This window comes from Aspergillus pseudonomiae (genome assembly GCF_009193645.1).
Source record: "Aspergillus pseudonomiae strain CBS 119388 unplaced genomic scaffold BDV37scaffold_116, whole genome shotgun sequence".
Lineage (NCBI taxonomy): Eukaryota > Fungi > Ascomycota > Eurotiomycetes > Eurotiales > Aspergillaceae > Aspergillus > Aspergillus pseudonomiae.
This window is the reverse complement of record NW_022476108.1, coordinates 80,201-106,702: the sequence shown is the minus strand read 5'-3', so window position 1 is coordinate 106,702 and position 26,502 is coordinate 80,201. Positions and strand designations below refer to the sequence as shown.

At 47.9% G+C, this 26,502-nt stretch overlaps 11 protein-coding genes across 11 annotated transcripts; 4 read left to right on the top strand and 7 right to left on the bottom strand.

The window, feature by feature from the left end:
- The first annotated feature begins 216 nt into the window (after positions 1-216).
- cia1 (iron-sulfur cluster assembly protein CIA1) lies at positions 217-1,829 on the top strand. Its single transcript, XM_032083308.1, has one exon. It carries the CDS (start codon positions 323-325, stop codon positions 1,637-1,639), a length of 1,317 nt encoding a protein of 438 aa, XP_031935943.1. The 5' UTR covers positions 217-322; the 3' UTR covers positions 1,640-1,829.
- Positions 1,830-4,184, bottom strand: kexA (serine-type carboxypeptidase kexA). The gene is made up of 3 exons (XM_032083302.1): positions 3,866-4,184; positions 3,400-3,760; positions 1,830-3,340 (listed from the first exon to the last, which is right to left on the bottom strand). The coding sequence occupies exons 1-3, from the start codon at positions 4,060-4,062 to the stop codon at positions 2,021-2,023; spliced, it is 1,878 nt and encodes a 625-aa protein (XP_031935942.1). The 5' UTR covers positions 4,063-4,184; the 3' UTR covers positions 1,830-2,020.
- Positions 4,185-4,846: 662 nt separating this feature from the next.
- BDV37DRAFT_263023 (SAM-dependent methyltransferase) lies at positions 4,847-6,097 on the bottom strand. The gene is made up of 5 exons (XM_032083498.1): positions 5,476-6,097; positions 5,388-5,405; positions 5,209-5,319; positions 5,027-5,145; positions 4,847-4,972 (listed from the first exon to the last, which is right to left on the bottom strand). Exons 1-5 carry the CDS (start codon positions 5,807-5,809, stop codon positions 4,916-4,918), a joined length of 639 nt encoding a protein of 212 aa, XP_031935941.1. The 5' UTR covers positions 5,810-6,097; the 3' UTR covers positions 4,847-4,915.
- A 671-nt stretch (positions 6,098-6,768) lies between these two features.
- On the top strand, positions 6,769-7,844 carry BDV37DRAFT_26074 (endosulfine family protein). The gene is made up of 3 exons (XM_032083261.1): positions 6,769-6,903; positions 6,969-7,052; positions 7,114-7,844. The coding sequence occupies exons 1-3, from the start codon at positions 6,868-6,870 to the stop codon at positions 7,495-7,497; spliced, it is 504 nt and encodes a 167-aa protein (XP_031935940.1). The 5' UTR covers positions 6,769-6,867; the 3' UTR covers positions 7,498-7,844.
- An 875-nt stretch (positions 7,845-8,719) lies between these two features.
- Positions 8,720-10,814, bottom strand: BDV37DRAFT_290933 (ICE2 family protein; the record flags this gene model as incomplete). Its single annotated transcript, XM_032088824.1, has 2 exons — positions 8,720-10,204; positions 10,293-10,814. 2 exons carry the CDS (start codon positions 10,812-10,814, stop codon positions 9,401-9,403), a joined length of 1,326 nt encoding a protein of 441 aa, XP_031935939.1. The 3' UTR covers positions 8,720-9,400.
- Positions 10,815-12,094: 1,280 nt separating this feature from the next.
- BDV37DRAFT_263018 (MYG1 family protein) lies at positions 12,095-13,511 on the top strand. Its single transcript, XM_032083497.1, has 2 exons — positions 12,095-12,236; positions 12,307-13,511. Exons 1-2 carry the CDS (start codon positions 12,148-12,150, stop codon positions 13,337-13,339), a joined length of 1,122 nt encoding a protein of 373 aa, XP_031935938.1. The 5' UTR covers positions 12,095-12,147; the 3' UTR covers positions 13,340-13,511.
- A 49-nt stretch (positions 13,512-13,560) lies between these two features.
- BDV37DRAFT_275987 (SMP-30/gluconolactonase/LRE family protein) lies at positions 13,561-15,092 on the bottom strand (the record flags this gene model as incomplete). Its single annotated transcript, XM_032085484.1, has 6 exons — positions 13,561-13,599; positions 13,640-13,695; positions 13,725-13,987; positions 14,054-14,291; positions 14,349-14,908; positions 14,962-15,092. 6 exons carry the CDS (start codon positions 15,090-15,092, stop codon positions 13,561-13,563), a joined length of 1,287 nt encoding a protein of 428 aa, XP_031935937.1.
- Positions 15,093-15,372: 280 nt separating this feature from the next.
- On the bottom strand, positions 15,373-16,676 carry BDV37DRAFT_26028 (Yae1 family protein). The gene has a single exon (XM_032083226.1). The coding sequence runs from the start codon at positions 16,233-16,235 to the stop codon at positions 15,654-15,656; it is 582 nt and encodes a 193-aa protein (XP_031935936.1). The 5' UTR covers positions 16,236-16,676; the 3' UTR covers positions 15,373-15,653.
- sonA (putative nuclear pore complex protein (SonA)) lies at positions 16,477-18,414 on the bottom strand. The gene is made up of 2 exons (XM_032083496.1): positions 18,011-18,414; positions 16,477-17,946 (listed from the first exon to the last, which is right to left on the bottom strand). Exons 1-2 carry the CDS (start codon positions 18,272-18,274, stop codon positions 17,119-17,121), a joined length of 1,092 nt encoding a protein of 363 aa, XP_031935935.1. The 5' UTR covers positions 18,275-18,414; the 3' UTR covers positions 16,477-17,118.
- A 2,605-nt stretch (positions 18,415-21,019) lies between these two features.
- Positions 21,020-21,791, top strand: BDV37DRAFT_288378 (uncharacterized protein; the record flags this gene model as incomplete). The annotated part of the gene is made up of 4 exons (XM_032088263.1): positions 21,020-21,167; positions 21,244-21,295; positions 21,349-21,532; positions 21,642-21,791. The coding sequence occupies 4 exons, from the start codon at positions 21,020-21,022 to the stop codon at positions 21,789-21,791; spliced, it is 534 nt and encodes a 177-aa protein (XP_031935934.1).
- Positions 21,792-22,538: 747 nt separating this feature from the next.
- On the bottom strand, positions 22,539-26,271 carry rgsC (putative intermediate filament protein (Mdm1); the record flags this gene model as incomplete). The annotated part of the gene is made up of 2 exons (XM_032085483.1): positions 22,539-23,554; positions 23,616-26,271. 2 exons carry the CDS (start codon positions 26,269-26,271, stop codon positions 22,539-22,541), a joined length of 3,672 nt encoding a protein of 1,223 aa, XP_031935933.1.
- Positions 26,272-26,502: the final 231 nt, after the last annotated feature.

Here is a 26,502-nt window from a genome sequence, read left to right as displayed (position 1 = left end):
TTTTTTTTTTTTTTTTTTTTTTTTTTTTTTTTCCCTTGCTCACATTACAATAACAGTAATCGTTTATGAGTATAACAATAATCTGATATCTTACAATCTTAAATATCTTTTCCTTTCCCCCTAAATAGTAAAATGCTACTCAACGCTCGGAAGTCGCTTCTATGGCCAGTAGGTATCTTAGATTCAGAAGTGTATCTAACCCAACCCCACCCACCCCCCCACTACAGCAGATATTCTGTCCGCTCCCAGTCTGCAATTCCAGCAAGCCTTCTAAACTAGGGACAATCAAAAAGGGTTGGATGAAAAGGAAGATACATTCACAATGACCGGAAACCCAACTGCCTCTCTTACACTGCTGTCAGATTTGACCCCTCCGTCCCTCGAACGCACGTGGTTGACCGCGCCCCATCCCTCTCTCCCCATTGTTGCGACCTGTAGCTCCGATAAAACTGTCCGTGTATACTCGCTAACCAATTTTCGGCTTCTCTCGACCATCTCAGGCGGTCACAAACGCAGCGTGCGCACATGTGCCTGGAAACCACATGTACAAGGCGAAAGTGTTCTGGCGACGGGAAGTTTTGACGCAACAGTGGGGATCTGGCGACGGTGGGACAGTTATGGTCGGGCAGAGGCTGGCACAGATGCCCGGGGCTTGAGTTCAGAGACACTCGATGGGAATGGGCGTGATACTCAGGATGATGAAGATGATGAAGAATGGCGGTTCGCTGTCCTCCTAGATGGACATGACAGCGAAGTCAAGTCAGTGTCGTGGTCGCCATCTGGGATGTTGTTGGCGACATGCTCCCGAGATAAGTCGATATGGATCTGGGAAGACTTGGATGACGGCGACAACAATTTCGAGACCGTAGCTGTCATGCAGGAACATGAAGGCGACGTAAAATGTGTCGCCTGGCATCCCGTGGAGGAGTGTCTGGCCAGCGCCAGCTACGACGACACCATTCGGTTGTGGCGTGAGGATATCGATGATTGGGGCCAGGTGGCATGCATCAAGGGTCATACGGGAACTGTCTGGCATCTAGACTGGGAGGGTATTGACAACGTGCCATCTACTGCTGCGGGGTGTGAGCAGGGCACGTCCCAGTCTACTGAATGGAAGGACCAGCGTGCAATGTCTGGCCCTCGTCTCGCCTCATGCTCCGATGACAGAACAGTCCGCATCTGGAAACGAAAGCCTAAAGAACAGCGGGCAGAACCACAGGTTGGAAGTACGGGTATCCCTAGTATCATTCGGCCAACAGGCACCGACGAAACGTGGGAAGAAGACGCTCTTCTCCCACAAATGCATGAGCTCTCCATCTACGCGGTTGCATGGAGCAAGTGCACTGGGCTATTAGCTTCTGTCGGTGCAGATGGACGCATCGTGGTCTACGAGGAGCTGTTCTTGACAACACCAGCACAAACGCTAGACACCAATACTCCTACAGATACACCTGCTCCTACACCTCAACCTCATACAGAATGGGTAGCTATTGCGATATTGGAAGGTGCCCATGGCATCTACGAGATCAATCATGCTACATGGGCGACGCGCGCGGACCGATACCGAACAGAAAACGAGGAAGTGCTTGTTACAACCGCAGACGATGGAAGTATCAAGGTCTGGACGCTTCGGAGATAATTCTTCGGGGCGTGAAAGAGATCCAGGGCGAGAATTTTTGCAGCGTGAGGTGGTTACGTCCCGGTTGAATAGTTATGTCGGACAGCCAGCGGGTAGAAAGGGTTGCGAAATCGGCATTATAGAAAGCAAGAAGGGAGACTTCACTAAGTCGGAACATTAGGATCGAAGCCCCATCCGCTGTGTTTGCGTTGCAGCTTTCATGTAGTCACATTCATGTCTATGTATCTTACTAGTTCGGAGAAGCTGATAATGCTAACATGGTCAACAGACATGGCAAGAGATGGTACACTGGGGGCAATAGCATAGATGAAAATGAAAAAGAGAATAGCATGAAGATTGACCATGAAGAATGGAAAAAAAAAAAAATCGTATATGACCTCCTCAGCTTGGATTTATGGTTGTTCGCTGATGCTGTCGGTTCACATCATCTTCGTCGCTGTCCTCCCCCACTGCGTAATGTTCTCGCGCCATGTCCGGCGAATGGAGATCATCAAGCTCTGACTCGTCAAAATCTCCCGCCTCTACATCCGCTCCTGAGCGTTTGTTATGAAAGCGCTCTAGAACGGAACTCCCACTTACGTCCTCGTGGTACAGGCCTTGATACCTGCGTTGTCGTTGGCGGCTGCGCCAAATAAAGAAGCCCCAGACAGAAACGCCAATGATGACAACCACGAGAACTGCCTCTCCAGACTTGGCATAGGCCTTCCATTCTGCCTGTTTCATCCTCTCCTTCTCCTGCTCTTCGGCTGCGGTGCTGTTCGGATGACCACCCACGGATGTTTGAGGCAGTTTTTCACCATCAATGCGCGAGTCTGCAGGGCTACCACCGATACTTGCAATATCGACCTTCATGAAGCGATCAAGCATGTCTCGAGTTTGACGAGGGAGGTCGTAAGGCGCCATGTGGCTAGAATTATAAAGAAGAACATATGTCAAATTCCTCGCGTGTTGATAGATGCCCGCTGGTTCGCCCTCAAAAGTCCAATCATGCCGGGGAGCCCAGACGCCCGGTGATGTCTCGAAGCCGACGCCACCACCCCATTTCATATTGTTTATAAGCTGCTCGGTTCCAACGTGGTTGCAAATGAGGTCTTTATCACCGCTAAAGAGAAGAACTGAAATCCCCGATTCGAGTAGACTGGGAAGTAGTTGAACAGCTGGCACTGACTTTTTCGGAAGAAAAGAACTGCTGACAGCCCCTGAGCATTCTTCCCACCCTGACTTCTTTTCAGGATTTATATTCAGAGCTTTAACAACGTCCGCCCTTCGTAAATACGGCTTCACATCCTTTAGATCTTGGGGCCAGTTCATGCCACATGACGGAGCCGTATCGCGGAGGCGGATATCATACATGTTGTAGCATTTGTTGTCAGAGTCTAGAGTCTTTGACAGAAGCTCCTGCAACACTGTTTCACAGTCACCAATATGTACTTGATTTTTTCCACCTGTCTCCAGCTTCGATTGACAGACCGACTGTAACACTTCCAGGCTCTTCGCGGTCCGACTGTCTTCTTCAATAAGGCCTTCTTCGTATGCGAAAGTCAAGTAAGAGGGATACTGATCCGCAGGAGAGATCCAACCATTGCCGATTAAAAGGCCGCGAAGGTTCCATGGGCTTGCCGCATTCTTGTTCCGATCTAAAATAGCTTTCGCAATATATGGTATATGCTGACCGGCGTAGGATTCGCCCGCAAGGTAAATCTGCCAGAGTCAGAATCTTATGGCTAGGCAGTGAAACGGCAATCCGAGGAATTTCATACGTCATCACCTTCATATTCCGGAAAAAGCTCAAAAAACTTGTCCAAGAATATAATGAAGTGCGCGGACATCTCGTCCAATTCATGAAGATAACTGTCGGTATTAACGTAACTGAAGCCGGTTCCAACCGGCTGATCCACGAAAAGCAAGTTGGCGAACTCATCCCAAGAACCTTCGTTATACTCCAACGTATTGTTGTCCTTCAGTCGATATGGGCCAACCTCCATCAATGCACCATCCATTGAGCTACATCCTGGGCCACCGTTAAGCCAGATTACAGTTCGCTGACGGTTGGCAATATGACGATTTTGGTAATGCCAAAAGAAGAGATTACCATTGTTCTGTGGGTCCACTTCAATATGCCTGTTTCAAAGAGCCGCGGTCAAAACCTCTGCAATGGAGTCCTGATTGGGGGGGGGGGGGGGGTAACGATGTATAGATGAGATCCGGTAGTAGTGGCGAACTCACCCAGCATGCATCTTCAGCAAGGGTCCATCGGGGGCACCTGGCAACGAGCGAACATAGTAATCCGCAGCTGACTTGGCCGAGGTCAATGGAGGGCCCCACAAGGCGAGCAATGATAGCAGCCATAGTGACTTGAAGGAAAAGGAGGTAGTGTCGCCCGTTTTGATTCCGGGGAACCCACGCGAGATTGCAGAAAACATGCCTCAAGGATTAAAGAGGGCGGATGGAGGGAGTAGAAGAACCACGAAAGCAGGGGGGGCAGGGGGGTAAAAGTAGTGTTCAGAATTCCAGGTCCTACGAGGACTAGAGCAGCGCCTAAGTCCGCATGGATGGTCCTTCTGCTGCTCCCAAAGATTGAGGTATATGGGTGGTAAGTAGCCGTGGCAGCAGGATGAATTAGCGAAGGACTAACGGATCGGAGAGAATGTAGGAGAAGAGGAAACGATGATTCTTTGCTGCCACACAGCCACAGGCCCGTCTATCGAATCAAGAATAATAATAGTGTCAAGAATAAACGGAGACGATGGCGTGGCCTTGGATGGAGTCGTTTCGGCGGCAATTATCGTACTACTGACTGTAATAATTCCAGACCGCTTTCGACTCGAGCCGCCAAGATCTGCCCAGGTGCCCTGCTGATCGAGCGAGTATCTGTTTTTCCCTTGTTAATTTTCAATACCGTACCGGACCCTCTCATTGCCTGTTTAGGGGATCTATAGGGCAACGATGAACGTCTGGCATGATGAGTCGAGGTTTCTTGTACAGACCATCAATAGTCTTTATTCATGACAATGTAAGACGTGGTCCTTCGCCCCTCGATGTACGGAAACACTCCTTGTATATATACTACAGATAGGACCGACTTGGTTAAATAGCATATCTATTGGACTGTTTCTTATTTTTCTTTTTCTTTTTCTTTTTTCTTTTTTTTCAGTCTGGTTAGAGATATATAGCAGTTCAAGGCGATGAAGATTAATAAGGGCACTTGCTCAACCTCTTGTCCCTCCCTTACTCTTCCCCTCCTTATACACCTTGTAGAGGACTCTCCAACCCAGATCAGAAAAGATCATCAATGCCCTGGTCGGCGTCCTTTTTGATAAGATCAACCATCCCCTGCGCATCTGTCAGTAGTGGTCAATTCAAGGAGTGAAATTACAAGGCACACACCTGAGGCATGATAGGTTGTCCATCATCACCTTTCACGTAGCGGAAGGGCATTTCAGTTCGTTCATGCTCACTGATTAGAATCTCCGGGTGGTCGATATACTGGATCTTCTCTAGGGGTACTGTTGAATCGTTAGCTTTCCCACTAGTCATGGGTAAGTGGGATCTCGAGTCAGTGATTGAACCTTTCTCATGCACAACCATGCGGGTGACGCGCACGGCTGTATCAGTGGTCATCTGTTTGGGACCGAGTCGTCTTCCAGCATAACCCTTCTTTCTCAATTCGGACGTGCGATCTGTAAGTCTCGGTTAGTAGCATGCGCGGTATACGTCTCTCTTCCACCAATTCCGATGAAATACTTGCCTCGCGGAGGATGATCGCCTATAGACGTGAAGGTCCCCTAGAAGTCAGCCAGGGTTGGAACCCCCAATGGAAAACCGGGAATTCGCACCAAGGATGCCCCCGAAAAGGAACACTTCAAAAATTTCTCCATCGGCGGGGCTCAGTTCAGCCTGAGCCGCGGGGTCTAACAGACAAACCTTAGACTTTCGATCCGCAAAAATCTCTTCAATGCTGCGGTGCTCGACTTTTAACCCTTCTGTCGCGGCCAACTCTTCTGGCATCTGCAGGGAGGTGGGCACTGAACTAAGGAGAAATCGGCTGCCAGCCGCATGCGATTCGCGAGCGATGCAGCCATATTCCAAGGCCGACCAAGCCCCCAATTCAGGGTCCAAATGCTCAACCACGATGGTGACTGGGTTTGTGGAGGAGTTCTGGTCTGTCATTGTACTATAATTTGAGAGGCAGCTATCTCCAAATGAGAAAGTCTAACACAGAGCAATTTGAGGTAATATGATGCCGAGATGGTAGGCCGATGTGAATTCGGGATCAATGACGAAGTGGCCGTTTTTGGAGCAACCGAGAGAAATTAGGATAAGTAAATAATACACAAATACGGAGCACTCTGTAGATTTGAAAGAGAGAGAAGAGAGGAGGGGAGATAAAAAAAAAGGAAAAGACCAAAAAAATGTGTTTTTCGATAAATTCTTCACATTCAATGATAATAAGTACTCTAATAATTGCAATAACTCATGGGCCCGAGAATATATATGGAATATACTCCGTACTGTGTGTACCTCCGACATGAAAGTTTAATATAGCATGGAAGGTCATGGTAGATGGTTATCTATGTTCTTTGCAATGACTTTACCAACACACCAACTGCCCCAAAAGTTTTATGGAAACTCACTTGAAGACTTGGTCTACGGGAAATGAATATAGGACTGGACCTAAATCAAGTACTAGATGCCTTATCCTCGACACAAGTGTCAAGCCTTCTTTCTCAAGGTTCAGAGTACTCAATTATGCCCAGAGTGGAAACGCGGCCAAATTTGGAAACGGACAATACTGGATAAATTACCATACCATTCCATACCATACAGCAGCCCACTAGACGGAATTTCCCCCCCATCCTACTACTTAGTACTTACCTTCAGTATACACGATCTATTCTTCAGGCCCTTTGCTTTACTGTCTGCTGTGCCATCTGTCTCCTTCCGGTTGTGTCTACAATACACACTGAACTTTGATCATTTATATTCCACTGGGAACTCATCCACAAAAACGGGTTACTTACTCCCGTAGCTCGGTGGTGGGGTTCTCTGACGACACCCGTTCTTCACCTTACATCCAACCTCCTCCCCGCCTTCTAGCTCTCAGTCACTTACTACTTCACCTGCTACACATTATCTTCATAGACCGGCACAGGTCTATTCTTGCCAGTTTACCCCTTGGGTGAAAATAAACTTTCGTAGAACTTTTCCTCCATCTCCCCTCTATCAATATGAATCCCCACCAGCAGAACAAAGTCGATACTGCCGTGAGCCGTCCATTTGCCGCCCCTCCATCATTTGCACCCAAAACTGACTGTCATTATGAACCTAGTCCCTATCCCCCGATGAGCAACGCCTATTGCGTCTCTACGGAAAGATGCCCACCAAGAAGGATCTCTTGCAGAATAAATTAAAGGTATGTGGGTTTGACGTCCCTTCGAATTTGCTCACTCGGCTGACGGATTTTCATGGTAAAGGAGCGGAAGTACTTCGATTCAGGTGATTACGCCCTGAGCAAGGCCGGCAAGGCCTCTGATGTGGGTGTCACCAATATTGGTTCTCAGCACCCTGTCCCCGAAAATATCCCTCATTTGACGGCTACCTCTCCTGGGACGAATAACCCAGCAGCTACCAGCAATGGTGGCAGTATCAACTCTCAAGGACAGCAGATACATGGCAGCATCAGTGGGCACCCGGTGTCCATTGGTTTTCAAAGCCGCAGCCCGGTGAAAGAAGGGAGCTATCTACAACGCGGAACTAGCGCTGATGAATCCGAGGGTAATACCGCTGCACTTAAAGATGCAAAGGAACCCAGCGTGAGTCCGCCCCCTGCTCGCAGTGGCGTTCCAATCCGGCGATAATCGGCCTTTGGCTCATATTCTCTTCTGATACTCCCCCTCCTTTGCTGTTTGTTGCATCATCATCATCGTCCATGTTTGTTTTCGGTTTTTGTTGCCCTGCCCGGTGATGGTCACATAAAAAAGAGCCTGGCGCTATGGTTTTGTGTTCCATGATTTCGTCACGAAGCTACCTTACCCTTGTCTTCCCCACTAAGCCTTTTTTTTTTTCTTTTTCTCTTCCTTGATGTCTCTGCCTACTTTTCCTTATCTTTCTTTGAGAGTGGAGGTGAGGGTTAGTGCGCGAGAAAGGTTGTTTCAAGTAGCTTGTGCTTCACTGCTGTGCAAGGTTTGAAGGAAAGAGAGTTGGAAGCCAACTACAAAAATCCAGTGCATCTGGTGACAAATTTCTTAACTAAAACAGTTATTTCTACTAGTGTCTTTCTAGTCCTGTTTGAGACTTGCAGCAATGCATTTTCTTGGGCTGGCTCCCACTAGCTAGGCTAACTTCGTCTGCTGTGCATCAGTTATATCCTGGCTTTGACTAGTGCTGTTCTCATTCTCTGTTTATATCTCAGGTTACCTATTTTGTGCACGCTCTTTGTGCTCAAGGCTACTTGTTCTCCCTCTTCCGATTATCAAGTTGATCTATATCTGAACATGTCACTGTTGACATCACGCCTCGTGCCTCTGAAAATGTTTCTCTTATTGTGACTGCTCATACTCTCAGTACCCTGTATCCACCCCCTCTTTTCATATTTGATGCATGTTCGGCCATTTGTGGTTCGTTGGTCAGGCCTTTCTCAACAAGAATGATATGATACCTCCCAATATATACAGCCCATAACATTGTATCAACCGGACAGGTCAGCCGAGTAGATGTGGGCATAATCCCGATAACTGTGTCTCGTTCTTGATCCGGTGGTGGCAAAATGACGAATAGTTTATTCATAATCGAGGAATCATGTATAGGACCCATGGACATGGACTAAGCAATTTCGCGAGACGGCGCGTAGTCAATCAATCTATGACACGCCACATGTCGAAAGGTGAGATGGGGATATGGCCGATACAAGAGTCTCGTGGGGGTGGGGCTATGGAAAGGAAGATGGGAAAGCCACCGCCAGTTTCACCTTAAGACCGAAATCAATTTTAACTTCCATACATACAACAGCATTGTACATGAGTAGAGGACCAATTGCATAGTGATGCAGTTCCTACCGTTACTAGTAGTAACAAAGGTGGGCGCAAGAGGAAGGGGCAAAGGGAAGATAGCCAATGATGTGGACGTGAGATAGGTCAAGAAGTAGAAGTATAGCTAATACCAAGAAAAGAAAAGAGGAGGGTCACTGGTTCAGGGAGACAACGTGCATGGAAAAGACAAGGCAGATTCGATTCCGTCGTGACGGTCATCTTCTAGTGTAAATTGTTCCAGACTTATCGAAGCATATATGCTTGCAGACTATGGCTCCGCGGGAATATACACATTCTTGTCTTACACTTGATTTATGAAAGGCATTATTGACACCTGCAGGGCATCACGACCGTCCGAACTCTCAGGCATCATCGTCAGGCATTCCAACAGGGCTCGACGCGAGAGTGATGAGCCGTGCATTCAGGCGCCCTTGATGAAGCAAGAGTTTCAGCTGCGGCAATGGCGTGTCGTCCGGGCGCGAACGGAAGAGTGCTGGTCCGTCTCTGATTAGTGTCTTGAAATATCCAAGATTTACGCCACACAATGGCCCTGCCATTTCCTTCAATAGGCATCCAAGCTGACAGTCGGAGCCCAAAAGAAACTCTCGATATTAGCTTGATATCAGAAAGTGTAATTGACGGGATAAGTCCCCTGCACCGACGCGTCGAAGCCAGGTTGCACTGTCTCGCGTATGAAATGGGCATAGTGCCACCAAGTGGTCCATCATGGTTCTCAGTCGGTCTTCCAATGGCTAGCTAATCCCGAATCCAAATCATCGTTTTCGCCAAGCCATAGCTCCACAGCGTACAAAGCCATGGTGCAGGCTAAGTTGACCCATCGCCAAAGATTGCCGCCGCCGCCCCTTTGGCTGCTCCACCACTCTCCATTACCGCCCATCGCCTGAGAAGTAGAGGCGAAGTGTTGCATTAAGAGACTGGTATAAACCGCAATCAGGATTGATGGAGAAAAGTAGCTGAGGAGACCCAGGAACTGGCCAGCGGCATCAGAATCATCCAAAGAGGCTTCCTGCGAGAGAGCCCGTGCACCTGATTCACGGACAGCAGGGATGATCCGAGTGGATGCATACAGCACACAGATACGGTATGCGAGTGAGATTAGGACGGAGGGGGTGACGGCCCCAAAGACCGCAGAGATCACATTGAAAGCTGCATGGATAATGGAGGGCAAAAGAGACAGGGCGTGCAGCAGAGTGGTGTAGGAGGCCATGAAGATCGGCGGTAGTGGGGGAAAGTCCCCAGCTTGCGCGGGAGAGGGAGCCTGTTCAACAGGGTAGGAAGGTTGGTAATCTGTGAATATCTGATAGATACACAGCACGATATATGCGAACAGAAGAGAGCTCTCCACTGGATTCCCACGGCCACTACCGATCCCCCACGCGCACAAGATCACCGCACATGTGATAGATACCCCAATCAAGGCAGCATCTACATTAGAGATCTCAGGGAACTGCAAAACGCGCCAGAGAAAGTATACTGCGCTCGAGATTGCGGACCCGGAGAACACCAGAAGGCCGATCTGCCAGATCTTTAGTTATGGTCTCATACAACAACGAACGAGGTAAAACGATTAAGACGCAAGAGTAGAAACCATGACGGATACGTACCATCCAGCTATCACTGCGACCACCTCGGTTAACAAGCCATCGAGTGATCTGCCCTGCAGCCTGTATCACCAACAAACTGCAAAACCCTTCCACCAGCTGGAAGACTGGCGTCGACCATCGCAACAGTTTATCCCAGTTTCCTATAGTTACCGACTCCACCAATCCACCAGGTCCAAGGAGCCATTCTTGAACGGACGTGTCCTGCGCTCGTTTCCCGGTAAAAGTCCGTTCCGCCCATCCAGTTGTGTTATCTGTATCGATCGAAAAGCGGTTCAGCGACCAAATCAGCAAGACCGGAATTATGATCCATTGAGTTGATCGAATAACAGTGATCAAAGAGGCACGTAGCCATGAGCGTTCGGGGGTGGTGAGTCTCAGAAGGGAAAATAGGAAATAGAAGATGGCTAGAGATAAAGAAAAGGCCAGACCGCATGTCTTTCCGCCTACATCGAAGGCCAGGGGGATGGAAGAGACAGTCACGAACAAGAAAAAAGCGGACGAGAGAACCCGGAAGAGCCACATCGGACGGTGGGGATCAGACACAAGGGTAAAGTTATACAGAGGAGGTAGGGGGGAGGGATAACAAAAGATGCCGCAGAGAGTCGGATGATAATGGTGCAAACTGACGCGATGGAGGTTTGAGCGGAGAAACTCTCCCAAGAATGATGCAAACGTTGCAGAACGACGCAGCCCAAAAACCACAGGAAAACAAAAGGAAAAGAAAATAAATAATAAATAACTAAAAATAAAACTAAAGTCAGAATAAGAAAAAATAGACAGGAAAGACAAGGCCTCTTAGATAAATACACATGGATCAATCTTAAAGAGAACAAGAGCGATGTTCCTCTTTTTATTTTCTCTATAGCTTTCAGGTATTTTTTTAACGATCTGTACCGTGTGTAAGCCTTAAGGTTCCCCTTTTACTTTGGTGGACACTCTGATCTTATCTCGCTTTCTTTCTTTCCAGGCGGGACAGAATGTGATGTGATGATTTTCACGTGGCAGTTGTAATGAAAAAAGGTACAACCCAGATAAAGCCGGTTTTTTTTTTTTTTTTTTTTTCTCTGAGGTTTTTTTTTTTTTTTTTTTTTTTTTTTTTTTTTTATTTTTCTATTTTTTTTTTTTTTTTTTTTTTTTTTTGTGGATAATTAACATTCAATCGCCGCGCTAGTGCTTAGCAACACATGTGTACTGAGGTATAAACAAAAAAGAGAGAAGGACAGAAAAGAATGAATGTAAATCCGAGCTGGTTACAATGTTTCTACTGTATGGATAGAGTACATCGTACCTTTTCTTAAGATGGTGAATATACCAACGGTCGAGACTTTATTTACTCCGTACAATTAGAAGAGGTGCTGTAATATTTTGTCCCCTTTCTTCTCCTCTTTTCAGTACAAGATATATCCCCCCTCAAACCTGATCAAGCCAAACTTGCCAGGGCAAGGGTACATCCTCAGGTCGTTACGTTACTGTTCTTCATCCTGTTGTGGCACAACTTATCTGTCATGACCACACATCGCCTCTCGTCGTTAATAAAACATATAGTACATATCGCCAGTGTTGGATCGCAAGAAGTACAGTAAGGTCGTGAATCGTTTGTTTAGCTAGGTAGTCGGGTCTAGCCTGGGCCCAGCCACAGAATTCCATTACTAGTTTGGGGATAGCGTCTCTTTGGCGCTGTCTCTCACATGCTTTTAGAAAGCCCTCTGATGGAAGCCCTAAATAACCATATTCGTATCAGAGAGTGTTCCGTAGATGGTCTAGTCGCGAATAGGTACATACCATCCATACCTCTGTATTTGGGGTATCAGCTTCTCCAAGCTTTCTACTCTGTGCACTTACGCGAAATTTTTGGATGCTGCGATTCCGACAGTTATTCAAAATGGCCGACGAGACTATCGCAAAGAAAATCAAGACCTCTTCTCCTTTGATTGGGACTCATAGGTACTCACTTAACTGCTGCTTGAACCTTACTCCAATGACAGGTCCCTCATTACTGATATACATCTCTCAGCGGCCACTTTCATGCCGACGAGGCCCTCGCAGTCTATCTACTCCGACAGCTCCCCACCTATTCTGCCTCTCCCCTCATCCGTACCAGAGATCCGGCGCAGCTAGCAACCTGCCATACTGTCGTCGACGTGGGTGGGGAATATGACCCCGCCAACAACCGCTATGATCACCATCAGCGTAGCTTTTCCACGACCTTCCCCAACCACAATACCAAATTATCCTCAGCGGGCTTAGTATACATGCATTTCGGGCGAGCGATCATTGCTGAACACACGTCATTGCCTGTGGATCATCACGATGTGAACTTGCTGTACGAAAAACTGTACACAGATTTTATCGAAGCCATTGATGCCAACGACAATGGCATCTCAGCCTACGATCCCGCTGAAATATCTGCTGCTAATCTCGAGAAGCGCTTCAAGGATGGTGCCATCACCATCACATCGGTGGTGGGCGACATGAATAACCCGGATCCGACCTGCCCGCCCGGAGAGCCTCAGGATGAGGACAGTCTCTTTGGCCGAGCAAGTACCTTCATTGGAAACGTTTTCACTCGCAAACTGCACCACGCCAGTACGTCGTGGTTACCTGCACGTACTACTGTAGGAAATTCCTACAGTTCCCGCCGCGACGTTCATCCTTCCGGCCGTATTATTGTTCTCCCTCAGGGCGGCGTGCCATGGAAAGAGCATTTGTATAACTTCGAAAAGGAAGCGTCGGAGTCTGATAAGACCAATTCCGAAGAAGAGGTGTATTACGTTCTCTACCCCGAGAGTGCTACTGAAGGGTCTAAATGGCGTGTGCAGTGCGTGTCAGTGAATGAAACTAGCTTTGTGTCCAGGAAGCCTCTGCCAGAGACCTGGCGTGGTGTTCGCGATGCAGATCTCGACGGTGTTATGGCCGCAGAAGCCGAGAAAACCGGCAAGCCCAAGATCCCTGAGGGTGCAGTTTTTGTCCATGCCAGCGGTTTCATCGGTGGCCATAAGACCAGGGAAGGCGCATTTGCCATGGCCGTCCGTGGCTTGGAACAATAGTTTTCCTTTTATTTTTCACCCTCGGGGCGCTAACGGTAGTATGCACCCTTCGATCCATCACTCTACTACGATACAGTTGACAGGCCCCATGCCGGGAAATATCTAAAAGTCTACCGCTTGGATTTAAGGAATTATATAATACCGACTAGATAATTCGAATATATATATTTCACGTGTGTGTATGTGTAGAAACCAGCAAACGACCGTCAACTATCATAACGTCAGCATGTCCCTTCTCGACCAAGAGCCAGTATTGTTTTCTTTTTTGGTTAGGCGGTCTTACCCAACACACCAGCATACACTGCTAATCTTTGGCGTCTCACATTTCCCGGTCTTCAACAGATTCACCTTAGCTCCTGTCCTCCAAGTTGCCACTCAACTTTACTGATCCCCCCATTACCCATAAGCCAGAGTGTCTTGAGTTCGGGGCCAGTCCAGGCAAAATTCTGAACGGTATAGTTTGTCTGGATAGTTAAAAGAAGTTGACCAGAGGGGTCAAGTACATCAACACCTCGTCCGACGCCTGCCACAATGTATCCGTTAGCTGCCACCTTCAAGCCGTCCGGGACGAATCCAGAGGCCATATAGATAGGTCGCTTATTATAAGCGCTGGTACCATCTTCGCTTACGTCAAAGGCATAAACGGTCCTACATTGACCGGGAATGTCTCCGTTAGTGTCTTGATCTTTTGGCATGACCAACCATATTCCTTACCTGCGCTGGGTGGCATTGAATAGACTGCCAGGATGGCCATATTGGGGATCGACAGGCGCGCTCACGGCGGCAGTGTCGGTGATATAGACGACTGAGCCTTCCGGGCTAAAAGCAATACCATTTGGCTGGCCAATAGAGTCATCAACCACGAAAACGGCGCCCGACGAGGCATTGTACCTGTAACTAGCACTTGGAAGCTGGGGCGGAGTGTCAGTGAGGGCATTGAACCACGAATACTCTGTTCAAAGGGTCAGCTGACAGGTTCATATCAAAATAAGCACAGAGGGTGGCTAACGTGGATCTGTGAACCAAATGTCCCCTGTCTTTGGATGCACCGCCAGGTCGTCGATAGTATTGAAATAAAACCCGAAGTAGTTGTTTAGCAGGGTGACCGACTTATTGGTCTCCGGGTCCAGTGTCCTCAAAGAGATGCGCTGTTCACTGCCTCCGATTGATCGGTTACCACCCGATGCTCCCCAGATGATTTTGCCATCATGGAATGTACCTCCGTTAGGCGCATAGACAGGAGGATCGGAGAGATACTCGGACAACGTTGGTGGGTCTTCATTCAGATCCACGACGAGCTGGGGGAGGTAGCCAGGAGGGGGGGCTAGCTGAGACAGGTAGAGTTTATTCTGCGATGCGACGTACACAGGAGCCTCGTGGACAGCTTCAGAGACGGCAAACATGAACTTATAACTTGGTTCGGCACCCAGGATCTCTAAACCCCTTTCTTTATCATACACCAGAAAATTGGCCGAGCTGGCACCCTTCAGCAAAGTCCCATTGGCAACTGTGGTATCGCCAAACGTAGATACGTCATCCATAGTAGAGACGTTTCGAAAGAAATGATATCTGATCAACCTTGAGAACCAGCCCTGCTCGATGAAACCTTGCAATAGACTTACGACAACACATTTGCATAACGATTGATGCATACTACTGAAGGACCGCATGCCTCTGCAATGGGGGACGTCACTCCAGTCTGGGCGTGAGTGAGCCCAGATAATACAAGACTCAGGAACTGCAACCACGCCATGGCCGGAGAGATGCACGAGGACTAAGAATCGGATATATAGGAAGAAAGGTGGGGTGTTAAGAACAAAAGGAGGAGTTGGTTCAAGAGACTGCCGACCGTGATGTCTATTGTTCTACATATACTCTTCTTCCGAAGGAATCATGGGACAAATTCACACACACACGCATGTAAACACACATTTTTATTTAAGGACTCCAGCCCCCGGGAAAATCAGTGCAAGGAAAGGGAGGAACAACCGAGGGGTCACACCAACAGGACCGTATCCGACAGACATGACGCGAGACCGGCAAGTGGCATTGGATTGCCATCGAGAAATCGGTGCGTGGGGGTGACCATAGATTTGTGGAGCAATGATCGACCTCCAAGTTCAACAATTCAATTCACTCTTATTACCCGTCCCCGTGATAAAAAGAAAGGGAGATGATTTAATCCGTATCTTGGGAGTAGGATATGTCATCATTGTTGGCTTCTCTATCGGAGATACTCCGAAGGGTACCGGTGGCTGGGTATGAGTGGCCTTGGTAGGGAGAATGAGGAGGATGATTTTAGAAACAACTTCCTTCATGGACGGAGCTTCAGGGAGCTGATGTCTTCAATGCTGCCAGTTCCATCCCCAGAACTTTTCTGTTGGGGAAAGTCTTTTGCGTCAGGGTGTATATCCCCAGCATCGTCTCGTTCGCCCAGTGCGCGCTGGATAAGTTTGGCCTTGATTAGCGCGCCCTTCAGGCGCTCATCCACGTCAATAACGGCTTCCTCTATGTTTTGCATGGGCAAAGACGCCGGGTCAACTAATTCAAGAAGTGTGTCGACATTCTTCGCTAGCCTAGAGCTGGGGGGAACGCTCGACATCTCTCTGCAAACAGATGGCTCCAAAAAATCTTCATCCTTCGCACTAGGTAGCTGAGACATCTGGGAAGGATCTCTAGTGTTGGATGGGTCTCGCTCGGCTTGTCTTTGTGACCAAACCAGGGCTTTACCGTAGAGCCTTCCTATTTCGAGGAATTTTTCAAAGCCCTTCTCGACAGCAAATACACTGCCTTCGGTGTAGCCAGCCTGCGCGCCATCGGCAGCTCCCAAATCATAGCCTTCCCTGTAAAATACTTCCTCCAGGTCGAGGAGACCCTCAAGTAAGTTGTTCTCCATATCAATAACCTTCCGAAAGTGAGGGGGGTCGGGGTTGTAACGATATCAAAGAAGGGAAGAACAACAAAGGGGAAAGGAAGAGTCAGAAGGGACGGATTTCGGAACCGACCGGCAGTCGAGGAGTTGAGGACTTAAGAATTGTGGAAGTGAAGTGTTTTGTGATCTTCTCTCTTTTTCCTTATCTTACTCTTTTTAAATCTTTTGCTTTCCCGTGCCACAATTCCCACGCGGTACAGAGAAACCTCTCTCTCCCTGCCCTCTGATAATAAAAAAAAAAAAAATAATCCACCCCACTTTTTGACCTCCATTCACTTATGGTGACCATTCATTATCCTTCCTAATGGAGCATAAGAAACAAACAACCTCAAGAAGCGGGAACAACTTCCAGGGCTTGCCAGATTGACAGGTAAGGTAGGCCACTAATATTAAAAGTACCGATACAAGTTCCATGACTTTTCATTTCCTTGCTTTCCTTCTTTTGACCCGGGGAGTTATCGATGCTCTACAGGTAGCACCCTCTACGTTTCAACTTTCCCAAAGAAACTAGAATCCCACATTGGTCTACTGTTTCCCTGTTCATGGAACTGGAGTGCATTTTCATCCACGAGAAATTGCAAACATGCAAAGATATCATAGATTAATTCGCTCATATGCATTCCCACAGGAAAAAGTGAAAAAAAAGGTACATAAATCGGGGATAATAACATAAAAAGATAAAACAGCCAAACCCTCAGGAAAGTAACGCAGGAAGGGAGCTGTCGACCGCTGACCATTCATATCACTGGACAAGGGACTCAAAAGTTCGAAAGATACCAACCCAAGGCTGACACCGACTACACCAAACCCCCAACTGCGCCAACATCATACCTCAGATAAGATGAGATTACCTCTTCCTGGTACCGGGTCTGGGCTTCACTTCTTCCTGAGCAACCGGATGAAGCATTACTTTATTGGGAAGTTGTTGGGTGTTGGCCGAGTAGCCTTTGCTCCAATCGTAGCTCACAGAGTAAGCAAATATATTACCATTGCGGTTGAATGCTGTACTGGAGATGGTCCCCCCTACGGAGGGATATCCCTTTAGGCGATGTTTGGCGTCTTTGTCCCAGAAATGGAAGGTTCCATCGCTGCCGGCGGTGCTGAACGTGCCATGAACCGGGTGGAAAGAGATAGCATTGACGGAATAAATGTTATTGATGTCGCGTTGGTTTGGGGGTGTCTCTCGATGACACTTGAAGCTGAAGTTCGAGCTAGAGTCCTTGTCTTCCACGTACTGAATAGCACAGCGGCCCTCAATGCTGCCAACAGCAAAACCTGTGGCATCTGTAAAGCAGCTGACTACTCGCGTCTGCCACTTGAGAGGGGATTGCATAGTCTTGTAGAATTTGGTGGGGTTGTCGAGATTGATGATATTGATGTATCGGTCCGCAGTCCCAACCACTAGCAGCTTGTTCTTGACATCCATGGTGTAGACACGATCCTGACATTCTACCGTGGCGATCGGGGTCGATTGCCGTAGATCCCAGTATTTGACTGTCTTGTCCCACGAGCCGGTCACTAAAAGGGGTGTGCCTCCAGCAGGGTTCGGAATCATCTGGCAGCATTTGATCGGAGCATCATGGGCTGCGACTTGGACGGGGGTGGTAGCATTGGCAGCGAGATCGAGCATGCGTGCGGCCTTATCGGCACCAGCGCCTACTACTTTCGTTCCATCCTGGAGAGCGAGAAAGGTCAGTTAGCTAGAGAAATGAAGCAGCAGGAGACTTTGCTAGGCTTACCGGTGCCCAGCAGCAGCTTAAGACTGGAGCTTCATGCTCAAAGAGAGCTTTTCCTTCGCTCTGTCCCTGATCATTGATCTCATAAATGCGGACTTTCTTGTCCCATGAAGCTACTGCAAGATGTTCACCGGCGGGAGAAAACTGAAGATCAGAAATGCTATCTTCAGGAGGCGAATTGAGGGCGACATCTTTAGATATATCGCCGGTGGTGTTTGTTTGGCCCGCTGTTGTCGACGTAGTGCCGACAGAACCGAAGAGCGACATTCGAATGAGAACTTTTGCTTTTCACAGGATTTTGGTGAGAACGGATCGGAAAATTAATACTAGGCCTATATCGAGCTGCAGAAAACTAGTCAGCCACGAGCCGTAGGATCTTTCTGTATAAATACTAACGTTGGCTAGCGAATTGGCAATGTAATAGGGCAGAAGAGAAAGAGCTCAGTATAAATTTGGCAAGTCGCGCGTTCTGCAGCCGCGACACATTAATGCCTTAATGAGGATACGGCAGTATCTTCACCCCTGTACACCGCCCTTCAAACATGACAAACTCTTCCATTTAGTCAGCTCCCGAAGCACCTTGCCCCTTGCGGAACTGCTTCGGGGTACCTTACCCGTGACCCGTTGTCGTTATAGACTTGTAGTATAGTATCACCTACGTACGAGCATGTTCATATGGCCATAGATGCTCGAAACTTTTGCAATTAGCTATTCATTGAAGTTTCAATACCATTGTCCGTATTGAAATTTTGCCGTGATGCTGTATAGAAGGATCCCACGGGCAGCAATCCTTCGACATCCTTATTTCAACTGGACCGAACAATTAAAGCCCTTTAAGCCAGACGGTCGTCGTGGATCTCTCGACACTTACATTTCTAGACAGTCATTTACGAGTAAGTAACTCTACTACTAATGTCTCTTTTCGGAGAGCTTTGTACATCCAAGCAATTTGTAGTTGAAATTCAGCTCCATACTCCGAAGATGTTATCGGTACCCCAGTGTTTAACTGATGCATTCTGGTGTAGATTGTGCGATAGAGAGAGAGGTAATTAGATCTCTAAAATACAATAATTTATACTGTGTATGTGTTTGAAAAAAAGGCTGTACGTACTCGACAGCGAGCTCCAACATTGCCGAAGCTTCAAGTAACAATCTAGAACATGAATTGTTTGCTTGCCACCCAAATATTAATTAGTGCACATGATCAACAGAAGGTACTGAAGTCCTTTCCGTGTCTAGACAAAAGGGAGCACAGGCCTTTACAAGAAGGGGTTAAGTGCTAACTAAGTCGTTGCAGATCTACTAAAGAACCCTAGTCTAGTGGGAGTATGACCCCGCTCTCTAACCATATGATCATTGTAACATCACCACTTTCTATGGGATATATCACCCCACCCAATCTGGCCACACTGTCTCATTTTTCATTTTTTTCGATGATGATGTTATTGTTATAAAGAGATCATCGGAAAAGAAACCAGTTCTGATAATGTGATCTCAAGTGCACTTCTTCAAAGAAATAGATAGAATTTTTATTTAAACATCTCGAATATATTCCTTCCTCTCTTAGAGGAATATACATACATCCCAACTGGCCACTCCTATTTACTACCTACATTTTATTATCTCTTATGTGATAAGCATCAGAGGGACTCTTGAGAGACAGAGACTACGTAGTATGTAACAGACATGGCTCCACCATGGGGTGTCACGTGAGGGTCTGTTTGTTACGCATTCCATCAATGGATAACGGCCTCCAATTTTGGACGGGATCGGAGACTAGTTTTCCAAATAAGGTTGCCTGAGATTCTGGTACCACCGGTTTACTTTCATCTCGACCAGTTACCACGAAGCTTCCCGGAATGGATGTCGTCAATGACTACTCGAGAAGACTAGTAGAGAGAGAATGAGCATATCATCATTATGATCTAGCTTCCTGGGGCTTTCTTGGGGGAAAATATCAACATCAACAACAACAACAACAATCAAGATCACTTTCCTCCGTATAAGGTGATGGGGCAAGTGGAGCGCGCGGGAATGCGGGGTGCAGCCTTAGTGGACCACTTCCGGAGCTCTCGATGTCAGCTCTCTTGTCGTGTGATCCGGTTCTCCCGGATACATTCCAATGCTGAATTTCAGTATAACTCGCAAGCCTTCAATTATCTGTTTGCTAGAAGTGGTGAATACTGAAATAGTCAATGGAATGCAATGTCCCAACCCCCAATGCTCTTCCTCACCCCACCTTCTAGTATCTTATTGCGATTAGGTCGCTGACTGATTGACTACGACAAGAAGGCTATAATAACATACTAATTCCCTCAAGTTGCAATACTTATCGTAATCAGCATTACTCGATACAGAATCTATAATGCGTAGGTATTACTACAAGGTGTGTATGTATGTCCCCATGTAGATACCTACTATTTCTTTTCTGTAAAGGATAAGGGCAAGCCATCTTAAATCCATGATAGTACCTAGGATGCTAATAGGTACGACTTCAATGAGGTCCAATCTCGAATTGCAAATGAAGAGTTAGGGTTCCATGACCCCGCCTCGTACGACGTACTAATGTAGGTATCATGGGAGGAACCCTAGTCGTCTGGTATAGTATCGTACAATGAATGGATAGTACCCGTTGAGCATGTACTTTGGATGGGCCAGTCAGGTCACCTGCCCTCCCTCCTTCTGACATTCCCTCATGCCCCCTCCCCCCTTCTCCTCTCTCCCTCTTCTTCCTCTTCCTCTTCTTCTACTTCTTCTTCTTCTACTCTCTTCTTCCTCATCCCTTCTCTCATCCTCTTCTCATCCTATCCGGATCTTAACCATACCTACTCTGCGATTCCTACCACTGATTGGTAAGTTCTCCATGCTCTCTATTCTTCGCTTTATAGCACCAATACCAAAGCTTCATACACCCTGTTGTTAATAGTAACACTATCATGACGTCCAACGCTAACGCTGGTCAGCATCGATATTCCTCTTGATCCTTCCCCCACATTCGCCCCTACCCCAACTATGTCAGCCGAACTCACAAAAGTCGATTCTGCCATTGCTGGCTTGTCAATAACTCCCAAGGAGGAGAAAGAAGCCGACAAGGCGTCAAAGAAGACTCACAGGCGCCAATCATCTCAGTCGGACGGGATCTGGAATATCAAGGACTTGGGTAAACTTTCCCCTTCTGGAACTCAGGGCACTTGCCACCTATCCAAGGACTACGCTAACCGGATGTCTTCTTCTAGAGGAAAAAAAGATTGAGTTGACTCTCCCCATCGAAACACAAAAGACCGGGTGGTAAGAACTAGTTTCGAGTACCCTAAGTCCTGCACTAACTCTATCTTCCCTAGGAAGCTCAACACCTCGCCGTCTACAATCGAGGACAAGGATATCCTCAAACTCCATCTCGTAACCCCCCCGGTGAAGAAGATTGATCTGCATTTCCCGTTGGGATTGGAGGTGACTGCTCGTAATCTCAAGGGAGTCACAATCAAGGACGCGCTGGACGCTATCTACAAGCAGTTCAAGAAGAAGGTATGTCGAATATCCCTGCCATAAATCTCCTTGCGGCTGCGATGAGACAATCCCGAATATACTTTGTAGGTCACAAGAGTGAAACTGACAAACGTCTGTTCCTACGCAGGCTAATGATGAGCTGGATAAACCCTACCTTGCTGGTTTCGAGTGGGACAAGGAAGAGTGCTGGACACGCCTAATCGTCCACCAGAAAAAGGAAGGCCCGGCTCCACAGACCTCAAGTAAGAAGTCCAAGAAGAAGAAGGAAGAGGCATAGAACGGGCATGTTTATTGGTGTGCTAAGTGCCAATGGTTGCTCTCCTTTTCTGCCCAGGACGTACTTTCCAGACTTAATCTTTACTCTCATTTTGCTTCTGAGCACTTCCCTACAGCTTGTTTCGGGATGTAGAAGCCTGGACTAGAGGGCGATTTCCCTACATAGCTTGATTTGATTCTACAATCTCAATCCTACTGCACTTCTATTTTCAGTCTTCCCCTATCCCGACTAGTCTACTTATTGGCATGGAGGTTACGTGCAAGCCCCTGCTGTCTTTACCCTCAGTAGAAGGAGTCTCTCTCACTCTTGGCAATACTGACACATGAGGAACGGTGTTCCTTATAAAATCCAAGGCTAGCATAACCTAGAGACTATGCCCGATGGTTAATTCTGCACAATAGCTATTCGGCCGTATGTTGTGCATTCTATATTCAAGATGATGAACTGAAAACCGGGGAGCTCCCTGGTCTAGCAATGATATGGACGAGAAGCACTGTGACGCAACAATCATTGCGAATATACGAGTCTTTATGGTTTTTATTATTGTTGTCGTTATTTATTATTAGAATAATTATTATTATTACTATTATCATTATGGAACACTATCAAGGTACATTGCCAGGCAAAGACTTTGATCCTCAAAGACCGTAAGAGTAATGCCTCGCCCGCAAAGGTGTACCAAAGGTCAAAGAAGAAGAAACTACGATGACCAAAGCTCAAGCCGTTCATGGATGAGGCAGACATGCGTTATCGCATCCGTCCCGTTTCACCACCACCGAACAACACCAATACAATCTCATCCAAAATAGTGTACATCAAGTGAGTGTTGAGGCGCCGGTTGTTCAGAGTCGCAAAGATTCTCCGCGCGGCCCCCTGAGCATTGGTCCGTCCGACTACATTGCCCGCCATATCCGGGATTAAGGTGGCTAAGACCAGGCTAGCTTCGGTGCGACTTTTCAATCGCTCTGATGTCGTTCGAATTCTATTTTCACGTAGGACGCCGCCTGGCCACAGGGATTCCTTGACTACGCCAATGTATCGAAGCAATGATTCGTCCTGTACTAGGGATCGGGCACCTTCGCGGACCTTCCGTTCGATGGTTCCTCCGAGTAATTGATGGAGAACGACGACAACTGCACGGCCCCGGAGCCAGTTGTTGCCTTTGTTCAACTCGAAGGCCTCTAGGAACAGATCGCAAATCGGTTTGATAAATGGTTCCAGTTCTCGATCCTCAAATGCGTTCAGCTCTGCCTCAGCTTCGGCTGTAGTCACGACGTCCTCGGTCGCTAGCCCTGTGTCAGTTACAGTGTTGGCTTGCTGGCTAGTTGCTGCAGAGATGAGATTCTGCCCTGCTGTCGAGAGCTGATCGAGTACACCAAAGTTGCCCAGGAAATCATCCATACCATCAGCAACCGAATTGTAGATTCGGGTCACTAAGTCCTTAGTCTCTCCATCACGAGGGGTCTCGTCGCGTGGGATGATGGCTCGCTGGGAGAGAAAGGCTCGTAGGTCACGGCTTCGGCAAACCTCTGGAAGGAGAAGCAATTTCTGCAAATACGCCTCTAGCGCTAGGCGCCGCTTTTGCAAAAACTCCCGTTGAAGCTTCATGACCATCCGTCGCCGTGGGAATTCCAAGTGCCGCACCGATGGATACCTCATGCGGAGTTTATGGTGAAGTTCATGGAACTCACTGTATCTGCGGGCAACAACCCAGGATGCCGCTGGCATTTGTTCTCCGGCATTCCTTTGCACTTCAACCACGTCTAGAACAATCGTTAGTCAAGCAACACCATCAGGAAAAGGAAGGAGGTGAAATCAACATACACATTGCAAATTCTCGACCGTCCTCTTCTTTCCCCACAACAATAGATGTAATTCGAACAGTTGAACGACCATATAAGCTGTTGTCACTTTCTTGGATCATGTACTGTTGTCGCTGCATGTCCTTGCGGCGGATTTCCCGTTGGATGCTAGCTTTTGACTTTCGTAGAATTCTGAGTTCTGCAGTATTGTTTGTGAGCTCAGCTTTCCGCGTCAAGGCATCAACTACTGATTCCTGGGATCCAAGTTTTTCAATCTCAACCGTTAGTGCCTCGATCGCTTCCGTCAAGCCAAGATCTCCAGGAGCGGCTTCATGGACCTCGTCGGCTGGATCTTTGTCCTCTATTTCAGCGGGTTCCTCATATTCGTCCTCAATGAATTTATGATGGTCGGGAAAGAGATCGTCAGCAAAAACACCCAGTCGCGAAGATTCATCCACCAACCCTAGAGACGAGATGTTGGGCTTAGTCTTGTCGTCTACTCGTGTGAATTCCAGAGAGCTAGGAGGTGATTGTGGATATCGATCATTGCTGGATAGCCTAGAAGACGAGGCATCATTGTTTCTGAGCTCTTCTAATCTATTACTTTTTGGCTCGTTCGTAATGATATCGTTCAATGCAGCCTCCATAGTTTCAATTACCTGATTCTGACTCGCTTCGTTCTCACCGTTCTGTGAGTCGCGACCAAGGCTCTGCGTTGACATCGCAAGAGGATCTGTATCGTAATCGTCATCGAATAACGGGGCAGACCGCTCGGAATCCAAGGAACGTCTTGGAGAATCGTCATCGTCAAATAGTTTCCCCACAGTCCGTACATCACTAGAGGAAACGGCGGCCCTGCGCAGGTCTTTCGATTTGAACCCAGGATGAGATGCTGTACGGCCCATCAATGGAGGAAGTGGCCGTCTCTCGGATATCTCCGTGGTAGGGGCGACATCTTCATGTGCTACAGTTGCCGTATGAGGTTCAAAATGAGATGTTTCATCCGAGGCGAGATATTTATAGAATAAGTCGGATTGTCGGAATTTGGGGTAATAGACATTCTGTAGTTCCTCCAGCACTGCAGATTGAGTAGTCAATATTACTGTCCGAGCTTGGCGATACTGCTCCGGAGTAGCTCGCCTCCCGGCGCTCAAGAAGGTTTTCACAGCTCGACGCGACTCGGCCGTTACTTTGAGTTGAGGTTTCGACAGATACGTTTCACTGATTAAAGCCATGTCACTTTTATCTGTTTCCGTCCATGTCGTGGAACTTGGGGAGGTCTCATCACCAAAGTCATCTTCGAGTGGGTTGCGTAAGCCATCAACGACAATCCAGAATTGCACGAGAAACATGAGTTGTTGACGGTCCATGAACTCCATAAAGTAAGAGAGACCTGATGCATCATGCATTACATCCACCAAGGACGCCTCTTGAGCTGGTGGAGATTTTTGGCTGCGGAAGTGCGTCGTAGCTGCGATGGCGTGCGATGCACGACTACTAGCTGGAGCTGAAAGTTTCGTCACCTTCTGGTCAAGAACTCTCTTCCCTGTCTCTAATCGCCGAAGGTAGACGGGATCTTGCCCTTCTACCATACTTTCCCGCTTCAGCTGGCTTGCAACAAGAGCTCGGAACCGTCTAGCATCGGAAAGATTGTTACAACGCCGGATGGCCCGAACAAAACGCTCAAAAGCCCTTTCTGAATCAGTTGGCGAGAGCCGCGGAAATGGATTCCCATGTTTTGACTTGGGCACCGGCGATGCATGCTCATCTAATGCCGCTCGAAGCTTGCGCACCGTTTTGCGATCCTGAAGAGCTGTCCGTCCATAAGCTTCCACCAACTGATTCCAGGTGTCAGGATCTGACAGAAGGGACAATATAGGGAAAAGCACGGCGCATGAAAGTAGCTCCCTCACCAAAACGGAAACGATACGACTGCTTAAAACGGTTTCAGGAAACAATCGAGGCAGTAGTCCAACTGTAACTTTCCTAAGGTATTCCTGCTCTACTAGCTTTTGATCTGAGAGAGACAGCTGTGCAGCGGGATGTAGATGGCCATCGCGGTACTTGCTTGCAATTGCAATGTCGAGCTCATCGGATTCGGTGACATTTCGAGTCAAATTCCGTCCCCGCACCGATCGTTCGGCAACGTCGAATTCTTTAAGGTGTGTGGCCAGAATAGGAAATATACGGGAGACGATGAGTGATATCAGATCTTCCGCAAGTAACCGATCGCGTAGGTTTCCAATGGCAGCCCGAATCACTTGGTCTACCTCACTCACAAACGTTGGGTTCGGACTGATACCTCGGTACCATGACGTTATGAAATCCCGGGTTACCAGCGCCAGAAGCTCGTCAATACCTTCAGACACCATAAAGGATTGCGGGTAGAGGGAGGCGGAGTTGTAGATGGAGCGCTTCTTTAGACCTTGCGTTTCACTTTGCCAGTTGGGGGGAGTGAGAAACGCGATAGGCAGACACTGGGGCCGGGAGTTGTCTGCATCGTTAGAGTTCCGGGTTGTGAAGAGTACAAGACCCAAGAAGGCGACTGAAGAAAGCAGAACGCCTAGTCCAACGGCATACCCAAGGTACCGCAAAAATGGTAGGCAGCGTACAGCCAGCCCCCAAGCAATGAAAGCACCAGTGCCCAGTATGACGATATCACGACACTTCAGGGCCATTTTCCCCGGAGCACTCGTACGACGAATGAGAATTGTCTCATGACGATTTCAAAAGGCAGGTAGCTGTTAAAGTCCGGGCTTATAAAAGGTTGCTAGAGGGGGAAGCTTGATACAGTGTGGATTAATACTGGATGATCGGCGATAATGGTGGTCGCCGGGCGGTGAGCAGGTTTCGATTGGGTTGATCCCGAGGTCCCGGGGTGAAATGACAGTACGTACCGCCTATCGTAT